The 17,475-nt window shown below is 29.7% G+C and overlaps 4 protein-coding genes across 5 annotated transcripts; 3 read left to right on the forward strand and 1 right to left on the reverse strand.

Annotated features, from left to right (window-relative positions):
- LOC124490139 (uncharacterized) lies at positions 1-7,616 on the forward strand. Of its 2 annotated transcripts, XM_075730317.1 has the most exons (4): positions 1-1,018; positions 4,142-4,811; positions 5,160-5,531; positions 5,609-7,616. In XM_075730317.1, exon 4 carries the CDS (start codon positions 5,670-5,672, stop codon positions 7,482-7,484), a length of 1,815 nt encoding a protein of 604 aa, XP_075586432.1. In that variant the 5' UTR covers positions 1-1,018; positions 4,142-4,811; positions 5,160-5,531; positions 5,609-5,669; the 3' UTR covers positions 7,485-7,616. The 2 variants fall into 2 exon arrangements, with proteins under 2 accessions (XP_075586432.1, XP_075586431.1); XM_075730316.1 differs by lacking the exon at positions 4,142-4,811.
- Positions 7,617-7,623: 7 nt separating this feature from the next.
- LOC124500330 (heat shock 70 kDa protein 1A) lies at positions 7,624-10,159 on the reverse strand. Its single transcript, XM_047064390.2, has 2 exons — positions 9,171-10,159; positions 7,624-9,090 (listed from the first exon to the last, which is right to left on the reverse strand). The coding sequence occupies exons 1-2, from the start codon at positions 9,819-9,821 to the stop codon at positions 7,813-7,815; spliced, it is 1,929 nt and encodes a 642-aa protein (XP_046920346.1). The 5' UTR covers positions 9,822-10,159; the 3' UTR covers positions 7,624-7,812.
- Positions 10,160-13,176: 3,017 nt separating this feature from the next.
- Positions 13,177-13,861, forward strand: LOC124500331 (uncharacterized). The gene is made up of 2 exons (XM_047064391.2): positions 13,177-13,422; positions 13,481-13,861. The coding sequence occupies exons 1-2, from the start codon at positions 13,237-13,239 to the stop codon at positions 13,796-13,798; spliced, it is 504 nt and encodes a 167-aa protein (XP_046920347.1). The 5' UTR covers positions 13,177-13,236; the 3' UTR covers positions 13,799-13,861.
- Positions 13,862-16,234: 2,373 nt separating this feature from the next.
- Positions 16,235-16,881, forward strand: LOC124500332 (26S proteasome non-ATPase regulatory subunit 9). The gene is made up of 3 exons (XM_047064393.2): positions 16,235-16,512; positions 16,588-16,687; positions 16,756-16,881. The coding sequence occupies exons 1-3, from the start codon at positions 16,354-16,356 to the stop codon at positions 16,839-16,841; spliced, it is 345 nt and encodes a 114-aa protein (XP_046920349.1). The 5' UTR covers positions 16,235-16,353; the 3' UTR covers positions 16,842-16,881.
- The last annotated feature ends 594 nt before the right edge of the window (positions 16,882-17,475 follow it).

Here is a 17,475-nt window from a genome sequence, read left to right on the forward strand (position 1 = left end):
TCAATTTTAAATCATTATGAAGAAAAAACAATTTTTTTTTTAAATTTTCGCACCAATTTTCATCTGAAATCCATGATCATCAATATACGTGCGCATGTGCAATTAATATATTTGAGCCAAAAAAAAAGCTGAATTTGTTTGTTGTGTTGTTTGTATGCAAAAAAAAAATTGGCTGTTTTTTGTTCATTTAGAATGGTTGGTCCCGATACTCGCACACACACATCATTCGAGCCACGAAAAATAAAGAAAAAAATCGATCGACAAGAGCAACAATTGTTGATATTGTTGCAACAAACATTTCATTTATGGCAATCAACATCATCAGGATATTCTCTCTATCTTTTTTCATACAAAAACTTGCGTCGTAAACATTAGTTCATTCGTTCATTCATTCAATTCAATTCAGAACAAAATGTAAAAAATCTTGAATTGAATTGTGAAGAGAAAAAAAAAGAAATGAGATAGGAGGAACAGAAACCAAACGAGCGTAATACGTCGACGTCGTCGACGTTATCGTTGTTGTTGTTGTTGTTGTTGTTGTTGTTGTGAGCAAGTTTTTTTTTCTTTGAATTTTTTTTTTACAAAAATAAAACTTTTGTGTGTGATGGTGGTGGTGGTGGTTTTGACTGTTTTGTGTCTGTGTAGATTCCATCAATGAACTACTTGTGTTTATGCGTGTGTGTGCGTATGTGATGTATTTTGGCTCATAAACCAATGATGAGTGCTATCCGAGCGTGATTGTTTTTTTTTTTTTTTTTGCTTTTTGTGCTAACAATTAAATGAATGATGACAAACGTTTATATTTTGTGCTTTGTTTTTTGTTTTTTTCTGGATTTTTTGGATCATTGTTTGAATCGTTTTTGAATGTGTGTGTATCAAATTCTATTGTGCAAATCAATTGTTTTTTTTTGAGAATCCGAATTTCTTCGTTCAATTTTCATCAATGCGATATATTTGCATTTGTGTGGACAACAACAAAAATTGTGAACAATTTTCGATCCATTATTTGTGTATTTGGGTAAGTTTTGGATTTGGAAATGAAATGTTTTTTAAAATGAATCCAATGAATAAACATTGACAGTTCAAATACATTGATGTTTCATTTTTTTTTTTTTTTTTTGAGGGGATAATTGTATTTTAGTGCTACTCTTTGATCACTGATTTATTGATTTATGATTATCATGCATATATCGATTACAAAATTGATGTGATGTACCCTGTGTGTGGTGTGTGTGTGTTTATGCGTTTAAATGTTTACAACCGGAAAATAATAACCACACACGCATACACAACACGTACACACAGAATGTTAATGACTAATTTCAAATGTTTATATTAATTACGTCAAAAAAAAACTGGCTCAAATGCCAGATTTGTTTATCTTCCGGTGGGGGTACTAGTAGCAATAGCAGTAGCAGTTAGTAATTGACGTCATTTTGCATTGAAATTAAAAGAGGTGGGAAGAAAATTTTTTTGTCCTTTTCAACAATTTAGATCATATCATTGCGTTTGTGTGTGTGTGTGTGTGTGTGGTGATTTGCTATTTCCGGTAATCATTTTTCATGCTGCAATGCACTTTTGTTTTTTTCTAATTATTCAGATGATGATGATTAGAGAAATAAGAATGAAAAAAAAAATTCGTTTCAGATTTCTTATTGCCAAGAAATTTTTTTTTTGTTTTTTCTTTCATTCTTTCATTCAAATTAAATATTCTCTTATTTGTCTTGCATAAATCTCAATGTTTAGTGTTTATATATATATATATATGACGTGCAATAATAATTTGTATCAAGCTATATGATTATGACGGCAACGACAATGATGATGATGATGATGATGATGATGGCGAATTCTGGATATAAACGAGATTTTTGTATGAAAAAAAAATTTTTTTAGAAATTTTCTATTTCGAATAATTTTTTTTCCCGAAAAAAATTTTCCCATCCGTTAAAAATTGAATTGAAAAGAAAAATGAAATTTTTAAATGTCCAAAATGTTGTATTTTCAATCATTATATCACAACATCAACATCATTATCGTAAAAAAACGAAAACAACATTATCAGAAGAAAATTGAATGTTTTATTTTTAGATCATCATCATCATCATCAACAATATAACTCCATCAGTGGATGAATGATCATAATCATAGATTTTTCTTTTTCATTGCTTTTGCTTTGTATGTTTGTGTGTGTGTGTGTGTGTGTGTTTCGAGAAGAAAAAATTAAAGAATTTTCGCCGGAAACAAAATGTGCACGCGTTTTTATTATCATTTTTCATTCTTGGTATTGTGCCCAGAATTTTCATATGTGTGTGTGTGTGTGTGTGTGTGGTGTGTTTGTTGTTCAGTTTTTTTCTTTACATAACATACACACATCACATAAAATGTTTGTCTCTGTGTGTGTATTAGTCATTAGTCAGATTTATAGATTGATTGATGAATGGATGATTGAATCTGTTGTTGTTCTTAAAAAAATTTTACTTTGATTTTTCACTTTTTCTTTTTATGTAGGTGGTCTTTTTTTCAATTGATTTTTTTTCGTTTGATCGGAAATCCGGAAATTTTGAAGTATCAATTTGTTTTGTTTTGGTTTTTTTTGTATCGTCATTCACATTAAATTTTTTTTCAATAATCACCAATATTTCCGATTGATAAAATATAAATACACACACACACAGACAGACAGACAAATATATTGATCGTATCAATCATATTTTGATAGAATAAGGAAAACAAAAAAAAAAAATCCATCATCATGATTTGACGATAATCGATCAATCAATCAATAGAAATCGACATTTAGCCCAATCAATCGATCAATAATGATGATCTTTGTATTCTTCTTTTTTTTTTATTAGTAACCACTATTTTCCGGAAGAGACTTTGGCCAATTTCCAATCGACTATTTTTTTTTATTGTTTTCCCATTTTTTTTATGAGTAGAGATGTTTTTTTTTTAAATTATCATCATCATCATTGTTGTTGTTGTCGTTGTTGTTGTTGTTGTTGTTGTTGTTGCTAATCATAGATCTGATGATATGGTTGTGATATAATGATAATAATTATTTATATGAATGAAATGGAATTGAAATGAAAAAAAAACGTTTACGTTGCATTTATAAAACTGTTATTATATTAATGTTGTTGTTGTTGATGTTTTTTTTACTGTTAAAAATTTCAACTTTTTTTTGAATGAAATTCACAAATGACAGTTATTATTATAATGACATTTTTTTCTCTCACTATAATGATGGCAATTTAACTACACAATTTTTTTTTTTGGTTGCAATCTTGTCGTTGTATAATATGGTAATCCATTGGATAATCCGCAGATTTTCAATAACATTGGATGATGATGATGATGATGATGATTTGACAAATTGAATAAATTTGAATATTATTTTTAGTTTTTCATTCATTCATAAATGGTTGGTTGGTTGGTTGGTTATTGTTGTTGTTGTTGTCGTCGATTTCCGTTTGATGTTACGAGAAAAAAAACCATGATGGCGGCTCTGCTGGATAAGAAAAAAAAATAAAAGTTTTATTCGTATAATTTTTCGGCTAATAAAAAAATCGGCGCCACCCTTTTTTCCGTCACACCTTTCATCATACATTATACATCACATTGGTGTGAAAGTGTATTTGTGTTTAAATAATGTTGACCGGCAGCGAAATTACCTATGAATTCGAACAAAAAAAAATAAAAAATTACTTCATCTAAGATCTTTGGGAATTTGTTTTTTTTCACTTTTATTCATTCCAGATAAATGATGATGATGATAGAGAGATGATCTTTGGCACGAGAAAAAAATAACGAAACATTTACAATTTTTTTTTTCGTTTTGGACCAAAATTCAAATTATGAACAATCCCTAAATTATCGTTGCACGATTTTTATTCGATTTTCTCATCATCATCATCATTGAAAGGGAAAAAATCAAATTCGAACACTTGTTGTTGTTGTGTGTTCGAATGTGTTCGAGTGTGTGTGTGTGTCTATTTTAATCAAAACTGGTCCATGATTGATCCTTATCTTTATGATTTTAAAATTTTCATTCAGAAAAAAATTGAATGAATGAATGATTGAAAATAAAATGAAATCTAATTAATTTTTTTGCTGTTGATGTTGATAATCAATTTAGATTGCTACCGCATTTAATCATATCTGATGATTGGACATCAAAAATCATCATTTGACGATCGAAGCCGGATATCCTCGAAGCAAATCGATAGAAAAAGTGCTTGAAAATCAAATATGAGTGTGTGTGTGTTTAGACATTGCAAAACTCCCACACACACATATGGTTTTTCCTTGAAAAATTACAATCAAGCATCATCATCATCATCACACATCATTTGTTATTACGTTATTTATGGATTAAATTGATGTGTTCTGATCATCCAACCTCTATTCAATTCATTTTTTTTCGATGATTGATGATGAACCATTCGAAAAAGGGAAATTTTTTTTCCACTCATGATTTGAATTCAATTTAAATCTTCAAAACTTGTGTGTGTGTGTGTTGATCTCAATTTCTATTTCAATTTTTTTTCTTTCTGAGCAAACGCATTATGAACTTGTTTTTTTCTTCTTCATTCCCTTTTCTTTTGATCCACGAATGAATGATTATCAATGAAATTGTGTGTACACCGGGTCACAATCATTACTATTCAAAAATTTGCTTCAACTTATTATATTATGATGATGATAATGACGATAATTTTACTTTTACTTCTGTATTCATTCATGTCACAATGATTTTATCTGACAATGTCATTTTGTGACAAACGCCATATAATATATATATGAAGGTCAGTATTATTCATGGTCCATCTTCAGAATTTTGACATTTTAAATTTGTTGCCTTTTTTCGCTTTAATTATGATATTATCATTGACAATCATCATTATCATCGTTATCATTGTCAATTTGTCAACAACGCCAATTTGACGCCTTTAATTGACGTTTTTGTGATGGTGCCACTTCAATATATTTTATTGGATTGGATTCTTCCTATTTTATTGTTTTTTATTTATCTATATATTCACATTGAATTCTGTCATTCTGTTATATATATTTTTAATGTGATAATCAAATATAAAATGGAATGAAAACAACAACAACAATTGACATTTTTTTTCTTTAATTTTTTTTTTTAGATTATGTCAAGAATTGTTATTATTGTTTTTGGATCCCAACAACGACTACGGTGACGAACAATGACAATACAACAATCTTGAAATCTACAAGTAAAGAAAAAGTCCTGAAATTGGTTATTGTGTGTGTTTTTTTTGGTTGTTTATCAAGAAAAAAAACAACAGTTATATTTACATTGTCTGGCGCCAATTACACATTGTATTTGTAGTAACAATAACAACACAATCGACTCGACATTGATAAAATCCATCAGGTTGGAATTGTTTTACTCTCTCTCTCTCCATCTCCTTCAATTGGCTTTTCCCATCATTTCATTGTATGCGCGTGTGAATGACAATTCCATAGTGATGATTATAAATCATATTTTTGATGAGGTAAGATTTTGTTTTTTTTTAATATAAAAAGCAACATTGTAATTGTAATTTTTTTTCACATTTTTTCCATTGTTTAGATTAAACAACAATAACATTTAATAACACTGTATAACCTCCTTAGTGTTATTGTGAATCAAGATGCATTCAATGAATAGTTTGGATAATAATTATCACAATCATGCTGCCAATAATAATGACAATAATTGTCGTGGCCATAATCAATCATTAATTCGATCATCTTTATCTGATTCTGATCTAATTGCATCGTCATCATCATTATCACCACCGCCACAATCATCATCATTAGCCAATCAGAATACCATATCATTATGTCGTGATTTACAAGTATTGATTCTAGATGATATTGACAATCATCATAATAATGATGATGATGATGATGAAAATTCATCAGCCATATTTCAATCAATTTCGTGTGATAATCATTCGATTGCTAATGCAATCAATAATGATGAATCATTATCATCAACAAAATCAATGAAAAAACAATCAAATAAATCTCGTAAATCATTGTTTATGATGAAAAAACGAAAATGGATCTCGACACCATTTGGATTCATTACTAATTGTTGTATGACACGAACCGATTCGATTGCCGATCTACAACAACGATCATCGACTAATGATGAAGATTGTCAACCACAAAAACAACCAATCGTTAAATGCCAAATGTCAACCAGTAACGGTGTTGTGGACCAACAAACCTCTGGATCGATCAACAATATTAATGATAATAATAATGTTGTTCAAAGACAACATCAACATGACCATAACTTTAATGATGATGATGAAGATGACAATGTCGTAAATGGCGATGCACACAGGGTTAATATTGATGATGATCTATCGTTTATGGATAATTTTCCACCTTTAAATCAACCATTAAGTCGAATTGTTTCGTTACGACGACGTCACCCAAATACACCAATGTCACGAAGTCCTGAACCACCACCATTACCACCACATCCATTTCCAGTGGGTGTTGTATTGTCTGGTTTTTCAAATAGTTATCTACATCATCCACATTTATCATCATCACACGATTCTTCACATCCAGAACAACAGGATAATAATATTTCATCGATCTCATCATCCGTAAATCTGAATCCTAATTCTGCTGCCTCATTATCAAGCGATGATGGTGGTGATGATACTTATCGACATGATAATGATGTATCAGTTGATGGTCAACATCATCATCATCAACAACAACTGCAACAGCCACCGCATTTATATGAACCATATTCAATTCAAATGCCCATAATGAATCATCATATACAAATGGATACAAATAATATGAACCGTTCAGCTAGCCGTTCAACGCCTACATTTCATACACAGATTGATTACATTAATTGTTTGGTTCCTGATCTATTGGCCATTACTAATCGTAGTTTTTATTGGGGTAAGATGGATCGTTATGAAGCTGAACGTTTATTGGATGGTAAACCTGAGGGAACATTTTTGTTACGTGATTCCGCACAAGAAGATCATTTATTTTCCGTATCATTTCGTCGATTTGAACGTTCATTACATGCTAGAATTGAAAATTGGGAACATCGTTTCTCATTTGATTCACATGATCCTGGTGTATTCTCATCAACTACTGTAACCGGTCTTATTGAACATTATAAAGTACCATCACATTGTATGTTTTTTGAACCAGTACTTACCAAACCATTGAATCGTACATTTACATTTTCATTACAACATTTGGCACGTGTAACAATTTGTGATCGTGTTACATATGATTCAATTAATCGTTTACCACTGCCACAAATATTAAAAAGCTATCTTAAAGAATATCATTATCGTATTAAAGTGCGTACGAAACATTTCGATGAATCATCATTATATCGATGGTTAGAACCGAATCATCATCATAATCAACAACAGCAACAACAACAACAGCCACGTGTCTATTTTCATCAATAATTAATCAAAATTAACTTATAGAAAACAAAAAAAAAAGAGAAAAAGCATTTCGCAATGTAATGTGAATTGAAAAAATTATTTTTGTAAAATTGATTTTTTTCCCGAATTTTTTAATAAAATTATTAAAATTAATCAATTGTTTGATCAAAAAATAAAATTTTATATTTTATTTTGTCAACACACATGAGGAACACAAATTAATTTTTTTGTTTGTTTGATTAACAAATATATCAAATTATTAGATTAGATTGAATACGTCTTTTTTTTGTTCAACTTTTTGAACATAATAATGATGAGATGATGATGAAGAATATAAATGTGATCATTTTTAATCTACTTCTTCTACGGTTGGACCACCACTATTAGAGCCACCATTAGGACCGCCAGTCGGTACACCACCTGGATATGGACCACCAGCACCACCTTGATACAATTTCGTAATAATAGGTCGACAGATTGATTCCAATTCTTTTTGTTTATCTACGAATTCATCTTTTTCGGCTAATTGATTATTATCTAGCCAGCTAAGTACATCTTTGATTTTATTCAAAATGGTTGTGCGATCATTATCGGATATTTTTGTCTTGATAGCATCATCTTCGATGGTATTTTTCATTTGGAATGTATATGATTCCAATGAATTTTTAGCCTGAATTCGAGATTGTTGTCGTTCATCTTCTTCACGATATTGTTCAGCTTCATGTACCATTCGTTCAATATCATCTTTTGATAAACGACCTTTATCATTGGTAATAGTGATCTTATTCTGTTTACCAGTACTTTTATCCACAGCCGATACATTCAATATACCATTAGCATCAATGTCGAATGTAACTTCGATTTGTGGTATGCCACGTGGTGCTGGCGGTATACCATTCAGATCGAATGTACCCAACAGGTTATTATCCTTGGTCATGGCACGTTCACCTTCATATACTTTTATGGTAACACCAGGTTGATTATCGGCGTAGGTGGTAAATATTTGTGTTTGTTTCGTCGGTATAGTTGTATTACGTTTGATCAATGTTGTCATTACACCTCCAGCCGTTTCGATGCCCAAGGATAATGGAGCAACATCTAAGAGAAGTAAATCCTTGACATTTTGTGATGTATCACCAGTCAAAATGGCAGCCTGTACAGCTGCACCATATGCTACGGCTTCATCTGGATTAATCGATTTATTCAATTCTTTTCCATTAAAATAATCGGAAAGTAATTTCTGTATTTTTGGAATACGTGTTGAACCGCCAACTAATACGATTTCATCGATGTTTGTTTTATCCAATTTAGCATCACGCATTGCTTTTTCCACTGGTTCCAATGTTGAACGAAATAGATCCGAACACAATTCTTCGAAACGTGCACGTGTTATTGTTGAATGAAAATCAATACCTTCATATAATGAATCAATTTCAACCGATGATTGTGTTGATGATGACAGTGTACGTTTAGCACGTTCACAAGCAGTACGAAGACGACGTAATGCACGTTTATTTGTTGATAAATCTTTAGAATATTTTCGTTTAAATTCCTGAACAAAATGATTGACCAGGCGATTATCAAAATCTTCACCACCAAGATGTGTATCGCCTGCAGTTGATTTGACCTATATCAATATATAAATGTTAAATGAAAATTTAACACAATTAGCAATGTTAGGATGAAAAAAAATTGAAAATAACTTACCTCAAAAACACCATTATCGATAGCCAAAATGGATACATCGAATGTACCACCACCAAGATCAAATATCAATATATTTTTTTCACCACCTTTTTTATCCAGACCATAAGCAATAGCAGCAGCAGTAGGTTCATTGATGATACGTAAAACATTCAATCCAGCAATAGCACCAGCATCTTTGGTTGCTTGACGTTGTGAATCATTGAAATATGCCGGCACAGTGATAACAGCATCGGTAACTTTATTACCCAAATAACCTTCGGCCGTTTCTTTCATTTTGGTCAATACCATTGATGAAATTTCTTCAGGAAAAAATCGTTTTATTTCACCTTTATATTCGACTTCAATTTTTGGTTTTCCACCTTCATTGACCACTTTAAATGGCCAATGTTTCATATCAGATTGAACGGATGGATCATCAAAACGTCGACCAATTAAACGTTTAGCATCGAATACAGTGTTTGATGGATTCATAGCGACCTGATTTTTGGCCGCATCACCAATAAGCCGTTCAGTATCGGTAAAGGCAACATAACTTGGTGTTGTACGATTTCCTTGATCATTCGAGATGATTTCCACTTTACCATGTTGAAAGACACCGACACAAGAATATGTAGTGCCCAAATCGATACCAATTGCAGGTGCTTTCGCCATTATTTATCGATTCAAATGAAAACAATAATAATAATAATAATGATGATGATGATAAAATTCACAAGAAAAATCCAAAATTCTTTTCAACAATATTGTTGAATGAACGAACACAAGAAAAAAAACAATGTTTTTCAATTAACCACACTGTTCGACAAACAAATTTATTATGATACGTTTTGTTGATTGCAGCAGTTGTTTTATAAATATCAAAAACCATATAGCTATATAGCTATAGCTGTTTAATATTGGAAATATTGCGAATTTTCTCATCAATTCGCGGTCACATTTCTAGAATTTACTCGAAATTTCTACACACACACACACACACACACACGCACACACAGAGAAAAAAGCATGTAGTGTACTATTCGATTTGGTAGTGTACAAATGGTAGTGCACACTACCAAATGTATAAGTACTTAACAATTAGGTAGTGTACTATTCGATTTGGTAGTGTACAAATGGTAGTGCACACTACCAAATGTATAAGTACTTAACAATTAGGTAGTGTACTATTCGATTTGGTAGTGTACAAATGGTAGTGCACACTACCAAATGTATAAGTACTTAACAATTAGGTAGTGTACATTACTAGTTGGTAGTGTGCAAATGGTAGTGCACACTACCAAATGAATAAGTACATAACAACTAGGTAGTGTGCAAATGGTAGTGCACACTACCAAATGAATAAGTACTTAACAACTAGGTAGTGTACACGACCTCAGCTAGGTAGTGTACACGACCTCAACTAGGTAGTGTACACTATCATTTTTGAAAGTAGTTTACAACAATTTAAAAAATTACAACATTATAACATTGTCTATGAACGGCATTAAATATATTTCATACATGTATTGACTTATAATTGCAACAACTATAAAAATGCCCAATCATCATTCTCTGTTTCAAAAAATTTCAACATTGAATTTTTTCATGTTCGAAATGTTTAACTTTGATATTTTTTCTATTTTTTTGCCATGGTAAATAGTAAGTAGCTGATTGATTTTTGGAGCAAATATGTAACAATGTTTTGTTGTTATTAAACATATTGTAAAATATTGGGGCATTTATTCATTTATTTATTAAAATAATAAGATGCGAAGTGTCATGCACTATTGCATCATTTTTTTATAAAAAATCAATTAATTAATATTTTTACAAATATCTCTAATATACGTAGATTAATATTGTTTTTTGGAAAAAGATAAAATATTTGAACAAGTTCTGGTTTCCTAAAAACGAAATGAATATTTTATCGTTTTTGATTTCATATATGTTGAAATTAAAGACGTGACTTTTTTCCCATTAAATCCAAGAGTATGAATAATGGTATGTATCTGAATTGATTAATGATAACGACAAATGTCTTTTCGTTTAGTATTTGAGTCTTAGATCGAATTCAATATCGGCTAGATTTCAATCAAAGAGAACCAGATAAGTTATGTTTTTAAATCATGCTAACAACTGATTTTTTCTTTACTATGTGTTGTAGATTGATTGTTCAATAATTATTTGAACTGTTTGTTTTGTGTATTTCAATACGAACGTGTTAAGTATAATATAACTATTTTTATTTTACTATTAAAAATTCTTCCTATTTTCAAGTCATAATCAGATTCAGATTTCCGTCGATGTTGATGCATTGAATCTCAACCAATTTCAATTTATCAATGACCACGGAAATCAAATCACGTTTGAATCATCGATACAAACACAGGTATTTTTATTTATATTTTTTTCTAATATTTTTAACTTATTGTAATTTGTTGTTGTTTATTTTTTTTCTTTTTCTTTCTCTTTTTTTTGTAATATTTACATGTTTTTTCCCCTTTTTTTGTTAAGATATAGGGGTAAATAAAGTTTATTTAAAAAAACAAACAGGTATGTAATTGAATTGAAAATCCACGGTTACAACTAATCCTTTTCAATTATTTAGTATAATGCCATGTAGTCAAATCTCTCAATGCCGCTGATATGATTCGAATTGCAATATTAACATATTTTTGGGATTTGTAAACTCGGACATTGTGTTGAAAACATTTAGAACTTGGAGAACGGAACAATATATCTTTTCTATTGGACAACAAAAATTCATACCATAAAATGTTGGATTTTGGATCAGCATAATACAATTTGTGCATTATCATGATATTTTGTTTTTAAAAATAATTTATAATTTATTTATATTCATTTAATTTTACAATAAAATTTAAATTCAATACAAATAATGAAAAGGAGGTCGAAAGGGTTAAAAAGGGGGAGAGGTCAAAAATCAAAGTAGTGTACTATTCGATTTGGTAGTGTGCACTATTTTGGTAGTGTACTATTCGATTTGGTAGTGTGCACTATTTTGGTAGTGTACTATCGATTTTGGTAGTGTACTAGCTGATTTGGTAGTGTACTATCGATTTTGGTAGTGTACTAGCTGATTTGGTAGTTTCGCCACTCCACTACGATTTAGTAGTGTACACACAAGGCTATTTTTTTTTGTGTGCAAGCCCACAATTCGACAAAAAACGACGCAGACGCACAAACAAAAATACGCAATAAAAAAAATGAATGAATTACAACCAAAAAAAATTGCCACCTGCCAAACCGGATCATCATCATCATTTGGATTCATCAAATTCAAATTTCAATTCAACAAGAACAATTGTTGAAATTTATTATCATCTGAATAAAGAATCATCATTTAGGAATGATATATATCGAATTATACAGAATTCGAAAAATGGTCATTTTTCAATTTTCTGAATTTTAGAATTATACACAATATAATAAATTGAGTTCGACAATGGAATTTTATTCAAAACAACAACACTGGTGAAAAAATAGCATTATTATCCTGAATCGATATTATTCGGATTTCTTCGTGTCCTATACGCCCTATAGATGCGCGTGGTTGGTGGTGGTGGTGGTTTATCAACAAAACAAAACAAACACTAAAATAATTACATAGTAACGCGGTGACACTTTGGATTTAAAAATAGTATATCATCTCTTTCTCCACTCAATAAAGCTATTAGTGTTTAGCATTAATAATAAATTACATACATTAAAGCCAGTAAAAAAATAAAACAAAACAAAACATTGCCAATTTTCTTGATTTGATTTCGGCTCTGAAATTTTGAAACAGAAATTTAAACCAATTTCGATCATATGATGATGATGTCTATGGAGAAAACTAAATTATGGAACAAAGTTCAAAATAAAAACAATTTCATTATCATTAATCGGATAATTACTTATATGATGGTGATGATGATTTATCGTCCTCATGAGATAATAAAACAATGATGAGAACAATAAAATTTTGTCCTCAGAAAAAAAATTAATGTCGATCATTTTGTCATTTTGGAGATCTGAAAATTATTGTTAACACAACAAAAAAAAAAACAAAAATTGAAATCGAATCATGGCTGAACCACATTCGATATCATCAATGTTACAATGCAAAAAATGGACATTAAGTTTACTATGCATAGCAAGAATCATTCTATGTATCATATTGACCGTATTGGAAATACAACAATCATCATCATCATCATCATCATCGATATATGATTTGTTGGAACAATTGGCCACTGTTCATGGTGAAACTGTAAGATCCCATGATGATTTGATTTCAAAATTTCTATATTTTCAATAATAAAAATTAGGAAGCGATTCGTATTTCATTGATTCTATTCACCATCGTTACCATATTGATCCTTGTGATCGGTATATGTGGTGTTTATTTGGAAAATTATTCCATTTCCATCACATTTGGTTCAATCATTTTCCTTGTCATATTCATTGATGCTGATCTGGCTCTTTTTTATAATCGTATCAATTTCATCGGTTTTATAATGACCATTTTTGTATTGACGGCCAATATTTGGATCAATCCAGATTTGGAACATATTTTATCACAACGACGATTACAAAGAAATCTAGTGATTAATCATGGTGGAATCAATCATGGTTTTAAAAATTGATTAAAATCCGAATTTTATTGTTCAAATAAATAAATAAAAAATGTTTTCGAGTAAATATCAAAATTGTGGGTTAAAATAGCCAAATTGAAAATAGCCAAAGCAGAAAATAGCCAAATCTGGAAAATAGCCAAATATTGAAAATAGCCAAATCTGCAAATAGCAAAAGCAGAAAATAGAAAATTCTTTCTCAACTTCCATTTCCTTTAGTCGATCTTTATTTGTGTTATTAACCAAATTATGTTTTCCTTCAAAAAAACAAAAATTGGATCGTTCCAAGTGGAACTAGAGTCAAAAAAGAAAATTACCAGTTTTATCTGAATTATTAAAATCATTTTTCTTACCATCATATAAAGGTAATTTTCCGGAATTTGTAAGTTCCACCACTTGGATGAGGGGGGGATCAGAAAAAATTGTTATTTCGAAATACAAATTGAAATGTGGAATAATATAAACCGAAATGAAGAAAAAGACACAAAGTTCAGTTTAATAATAAAGTAACAAAAATAATAATTTGATTAGTTTTAACTAATCAATTTATAACCTGGGACGATTTAATAGCAGATTAATCGGACCAGGTTCAGCCCGAAAATAAAAAAGTAAAAATTAAGAGAGTGTGCATACGACGACGTCATTATTGTTGATAATAAATTAAAATTTTTCTTTATTGATCAAAGTTTTAAAAATAATGCGAAATCAAATTTCATTCAGTACAAACGGTTTACGAAATAACTGCTTTGAATAATATATTTTTCTTCATTGTGGAACTCCATTGGTGATAATATCTCAACGAAACAAAACACAGAAACACAAAAATGAAATATTAAATTTAGTTTATTAATCGGTTGTCTTTCTTTCCACGTGTAATTGAACAATAATCGTTTTTTAAAAAGAATAAATGTTACAAATGTGAGTTTTCGAAAAATAGAACTAAAACAATTCGATTTTTATATTATAAGCTTTAAAAAAATAGAAATCGAACAATTTGGTTATATGCGAAAAATTTTTCACTACATAGTGGTGTGAACAATGAACAAGCAACATTGAAAAAATTTGACGTCGATGTATGGTGATAGAAATACAGAAATTTTCTTCATTCTTCATAGAGAATTTGGTGTCGTATTCGGAACGTTTTTCGTAATTTTTGATGTTTAATGGATTCGAAACATCCGATGTTATCACTATAATGATGTTTCGAATACATTCTTCTTGTGTATAATTCAAAGTTTGCTTTAAATTTTTTCAATTTGGCATTATATTTTTTATGGATTTTGGTGTTTCTTTTAGCACATTTGAAATGATTCGACAAGTTGTGATTCATTCGTATTTTCAGCAGTCATTTTTAAATCGTTAATTTTATGCTGTTTTTGTATTTCATCTACCCAATGGGATCATGATTATGTTCTTTTTTTTCAATGAATAGTGTTTCCATTATTCCATTGCCGTTTACTATTATTCGTTTTTTACAAAAACGTTGGTTACATTTATAATATATTGTGTCGCTACATTTTTGAAATCAATATTTAATATAAAATATGTACGGAACTGTGTTTCTAGCGCTTTTAAGTGATCGATAATAATTTTTGCAATAAAAGTTTTACAATGATTTTTCTCAATTAAAATTTATATATATATAATCTTAAGACTTTAGAGTCTAAAAAAAACGACCAAACCAAAAGTAAAGACCAAAGACCAAAGACCAAAGTTTAGACCATACTCGATAGTTCTTGCCATTAAAAATCACTAAACGATTTTTAACTTTTTCAAGTGAATTCAACATATTATTAAACGATTCCATTTTAAATTCGAAAAATTTCAAAATAACACATACAAAATTAAAAGTTCAGTCTCATAATCTGTGAAAAACTATACAAAACTGTTAAGCTTATTTTGTAAGATTAAAGCATATGTATAAATAAATAGTATTATTATACTATTGTTGTTAGTAAAATTACATAATCAAATATTTACAACATGGGTGATGGTATATTTTTTACCTTTTTGGGAGTTTATAAAATTTTGGCCATCATGATCATCATTATTTTCATTATTACTATATTCGATGCTGGCACCAAGAATAATTTCATCCATTGTTTGTATGTGTGTGTGTGTGTGTATGTCGAAATCGAAATCAAAAATGGCGAACAAAATCAAAATAATGAATATTAAGCCAGTTTTTTTTTATTTGGACAAAAAAGAAAATGAAAATGTATAAGTAAGAAAATGCATTTCATCATGAACAGGAACAAATGGAACAACAGGAACAAATGTGTGTTGTGAAATGGCCTTTCATATAAAATGTGTTATTTTTCGCTATTTTTTTTATTGCGCTAATTTATTTAGCTATCTTTCATCATTGGCTCATTTCAATGATTGGCTATTTTTTCCATATCACAACCAATATTAACATCTGTCGACTGTTGTGCCATCTGACAATAGTCGTGGAAAACTTTTTTTGTAAACAGATTTATCGAAACGCAATAAAATTGCATCATTATTCGAATGAATTGCAATTTTTATCACTCAATAATAAAAAAAATTTCAAATAAAATCAAGAAATGTCTTCAAATTGTGGTCACGAATCTAATATGATGGATGAACATCAGAATGGTCATCAGAAAACACGTGTCGAAGTTCGTAACCAAGCATTGGAATTGAATAGAAAACGTAATCAATTGGAAAATGAAATCAAAGAATTTATGGCCATTTTACAATCGGTAATTTTTCAATTAAATAATTCATTCATTTAAATTGGTTATCTTTGGTTTTTTCTCTCTTTTTTTTTCATGAAGCAAGGTGTTGGTTTGACCGAATCATTAGTCGATTCTGAAGGTTTTCCACGTAATGATATCGATATCAATTTGGTTCGAACGGCACGAAATCGAATCATATGTAAATGTTTTTTTTTCTTCATTCAAAATTATTCCAACAATAATCTTTTTTTTTTCTTTCAAATCTAGGTCTCCAAAATGATCTTCGTGCATTGATGCGTCAGATTGAAGATAGTCTTTCGGATTATTTTGTTGCCAGTACAAATGAACAATAAATGAATAAATCAAAAAAAATTTTCAATCAATCAAACAAAACATCATTTTCGTTCAATTGTAATTTGTTGTTTGTTATATTCACAAAAATTTGAAACAATTTATCTAAACAATTCTCGAATTGGAAAATGATAGACATATGCTGAGCTAAACACCATTGTTGGCTGGCCTTAATTCTGCTGAATAAGTCAGAAATCTTATAATGTAAATATTTAAAGAATCGTGAACCCAACAACGACAACAACAACAAGAGTTTAAGTTTCGAATAACTTTTTTCTCTTTGGTCCATTGAAGAAGAAAAATGTTTTTTTTTCGTTTATTTTTAGAATGTAAATAACCAACAGCCACCACTACCATATGGATACAAATTGGTTTGTTCAAATCATATAAAACTGTGTAATAATTTAGAAAATCTATAATCATACGATTACCCATCAATCGATCGATCGATGAATCAGTCATAAATCGAAAGAATCTTTGAAATCACAACAACATTCAGTGGATGATTCATTTTTTGTGAAAAAAAATAATCAACAAGTTGTCACACATCACAGATGTTATTGTTTGGTTGATTGAGTGACAATTGTCACCAATATTTCAATTGCAATTAATCGATTGTCGAACAAAAAAAATCAT

Source organism: Dermatophagoides farinae, chromosome 4 (assembly GCF_024713945.1).
Source record: "Dermatophagoides farinae isolate YC_2012a chromosome 4, ASM2471394v1, whole genome shotgun sequence".
NCBI lineage: Eukaryota > Metazoa > Arthropoda > Arachnida > Sarcoptiformes > Pyroglyphidae > Dermatophagoides > Dermatophagoides farinae.

Excerpts from the sequence above, each read along its gene's own strand:
- LOC124490139 (XM_075730317.1), top strand. The coding sequence starts at position 5,670 with ATGCATTCAATGAATAGTTTGGATAATAATTATCACAATCATGCTGCC.
- LOC124500330 (XM_047064390.2), bottom strand. The coding sequence starts at position 9,821 with ATGGCGAAAGCACCTGCAATTGGTATCGATTTGGGCACTACATATTCT. Across the intron at positions 9,091-9,170 it reads TCGATAATGGTGTTTTTGAG|GTCAAATCAACTGCAGGCGA; the intron begins GTAAGTTATTTT and ends ATATTGATATAG.
- LOC124500331 (XM_047064391.2), top strand. The coding sequence starts at position 13,237 with ATGGCTGAACCACATTCGATATCATCAATGTTACAATGCAAAAAATGG. Across the intron at positions 13,423-13,480 it reads CCACTGTTCATGGTGAAACT|GAAGCGATTCGTATTTCATT; the intron begins GTAAGATCCCAT and ends AATAAAAATTAG.
- LOC124500332 (XM_047064393.2), top strand. The coding sequence starts at position 16,354 with ATGTCTTCAAATTGTGGTCACGAATCTAATATGATGGATGAACATCAG. Across the intron at positions 16,513-16,587 it reads TTATGGCCATTTTACAATCG|CAAGGTGTTGGTTTGACCGA; the intron begins GTAATTTTTCAA and ends TTTTTCATGAAG. Across the intron at positions 16,688-16,755 it reads GGCACGAAATCGAATCATAT|GTCTCCAAAATGATCTTCGT; the intron begins GTAAATGTTTTT and ends TTTCAAATCTAG.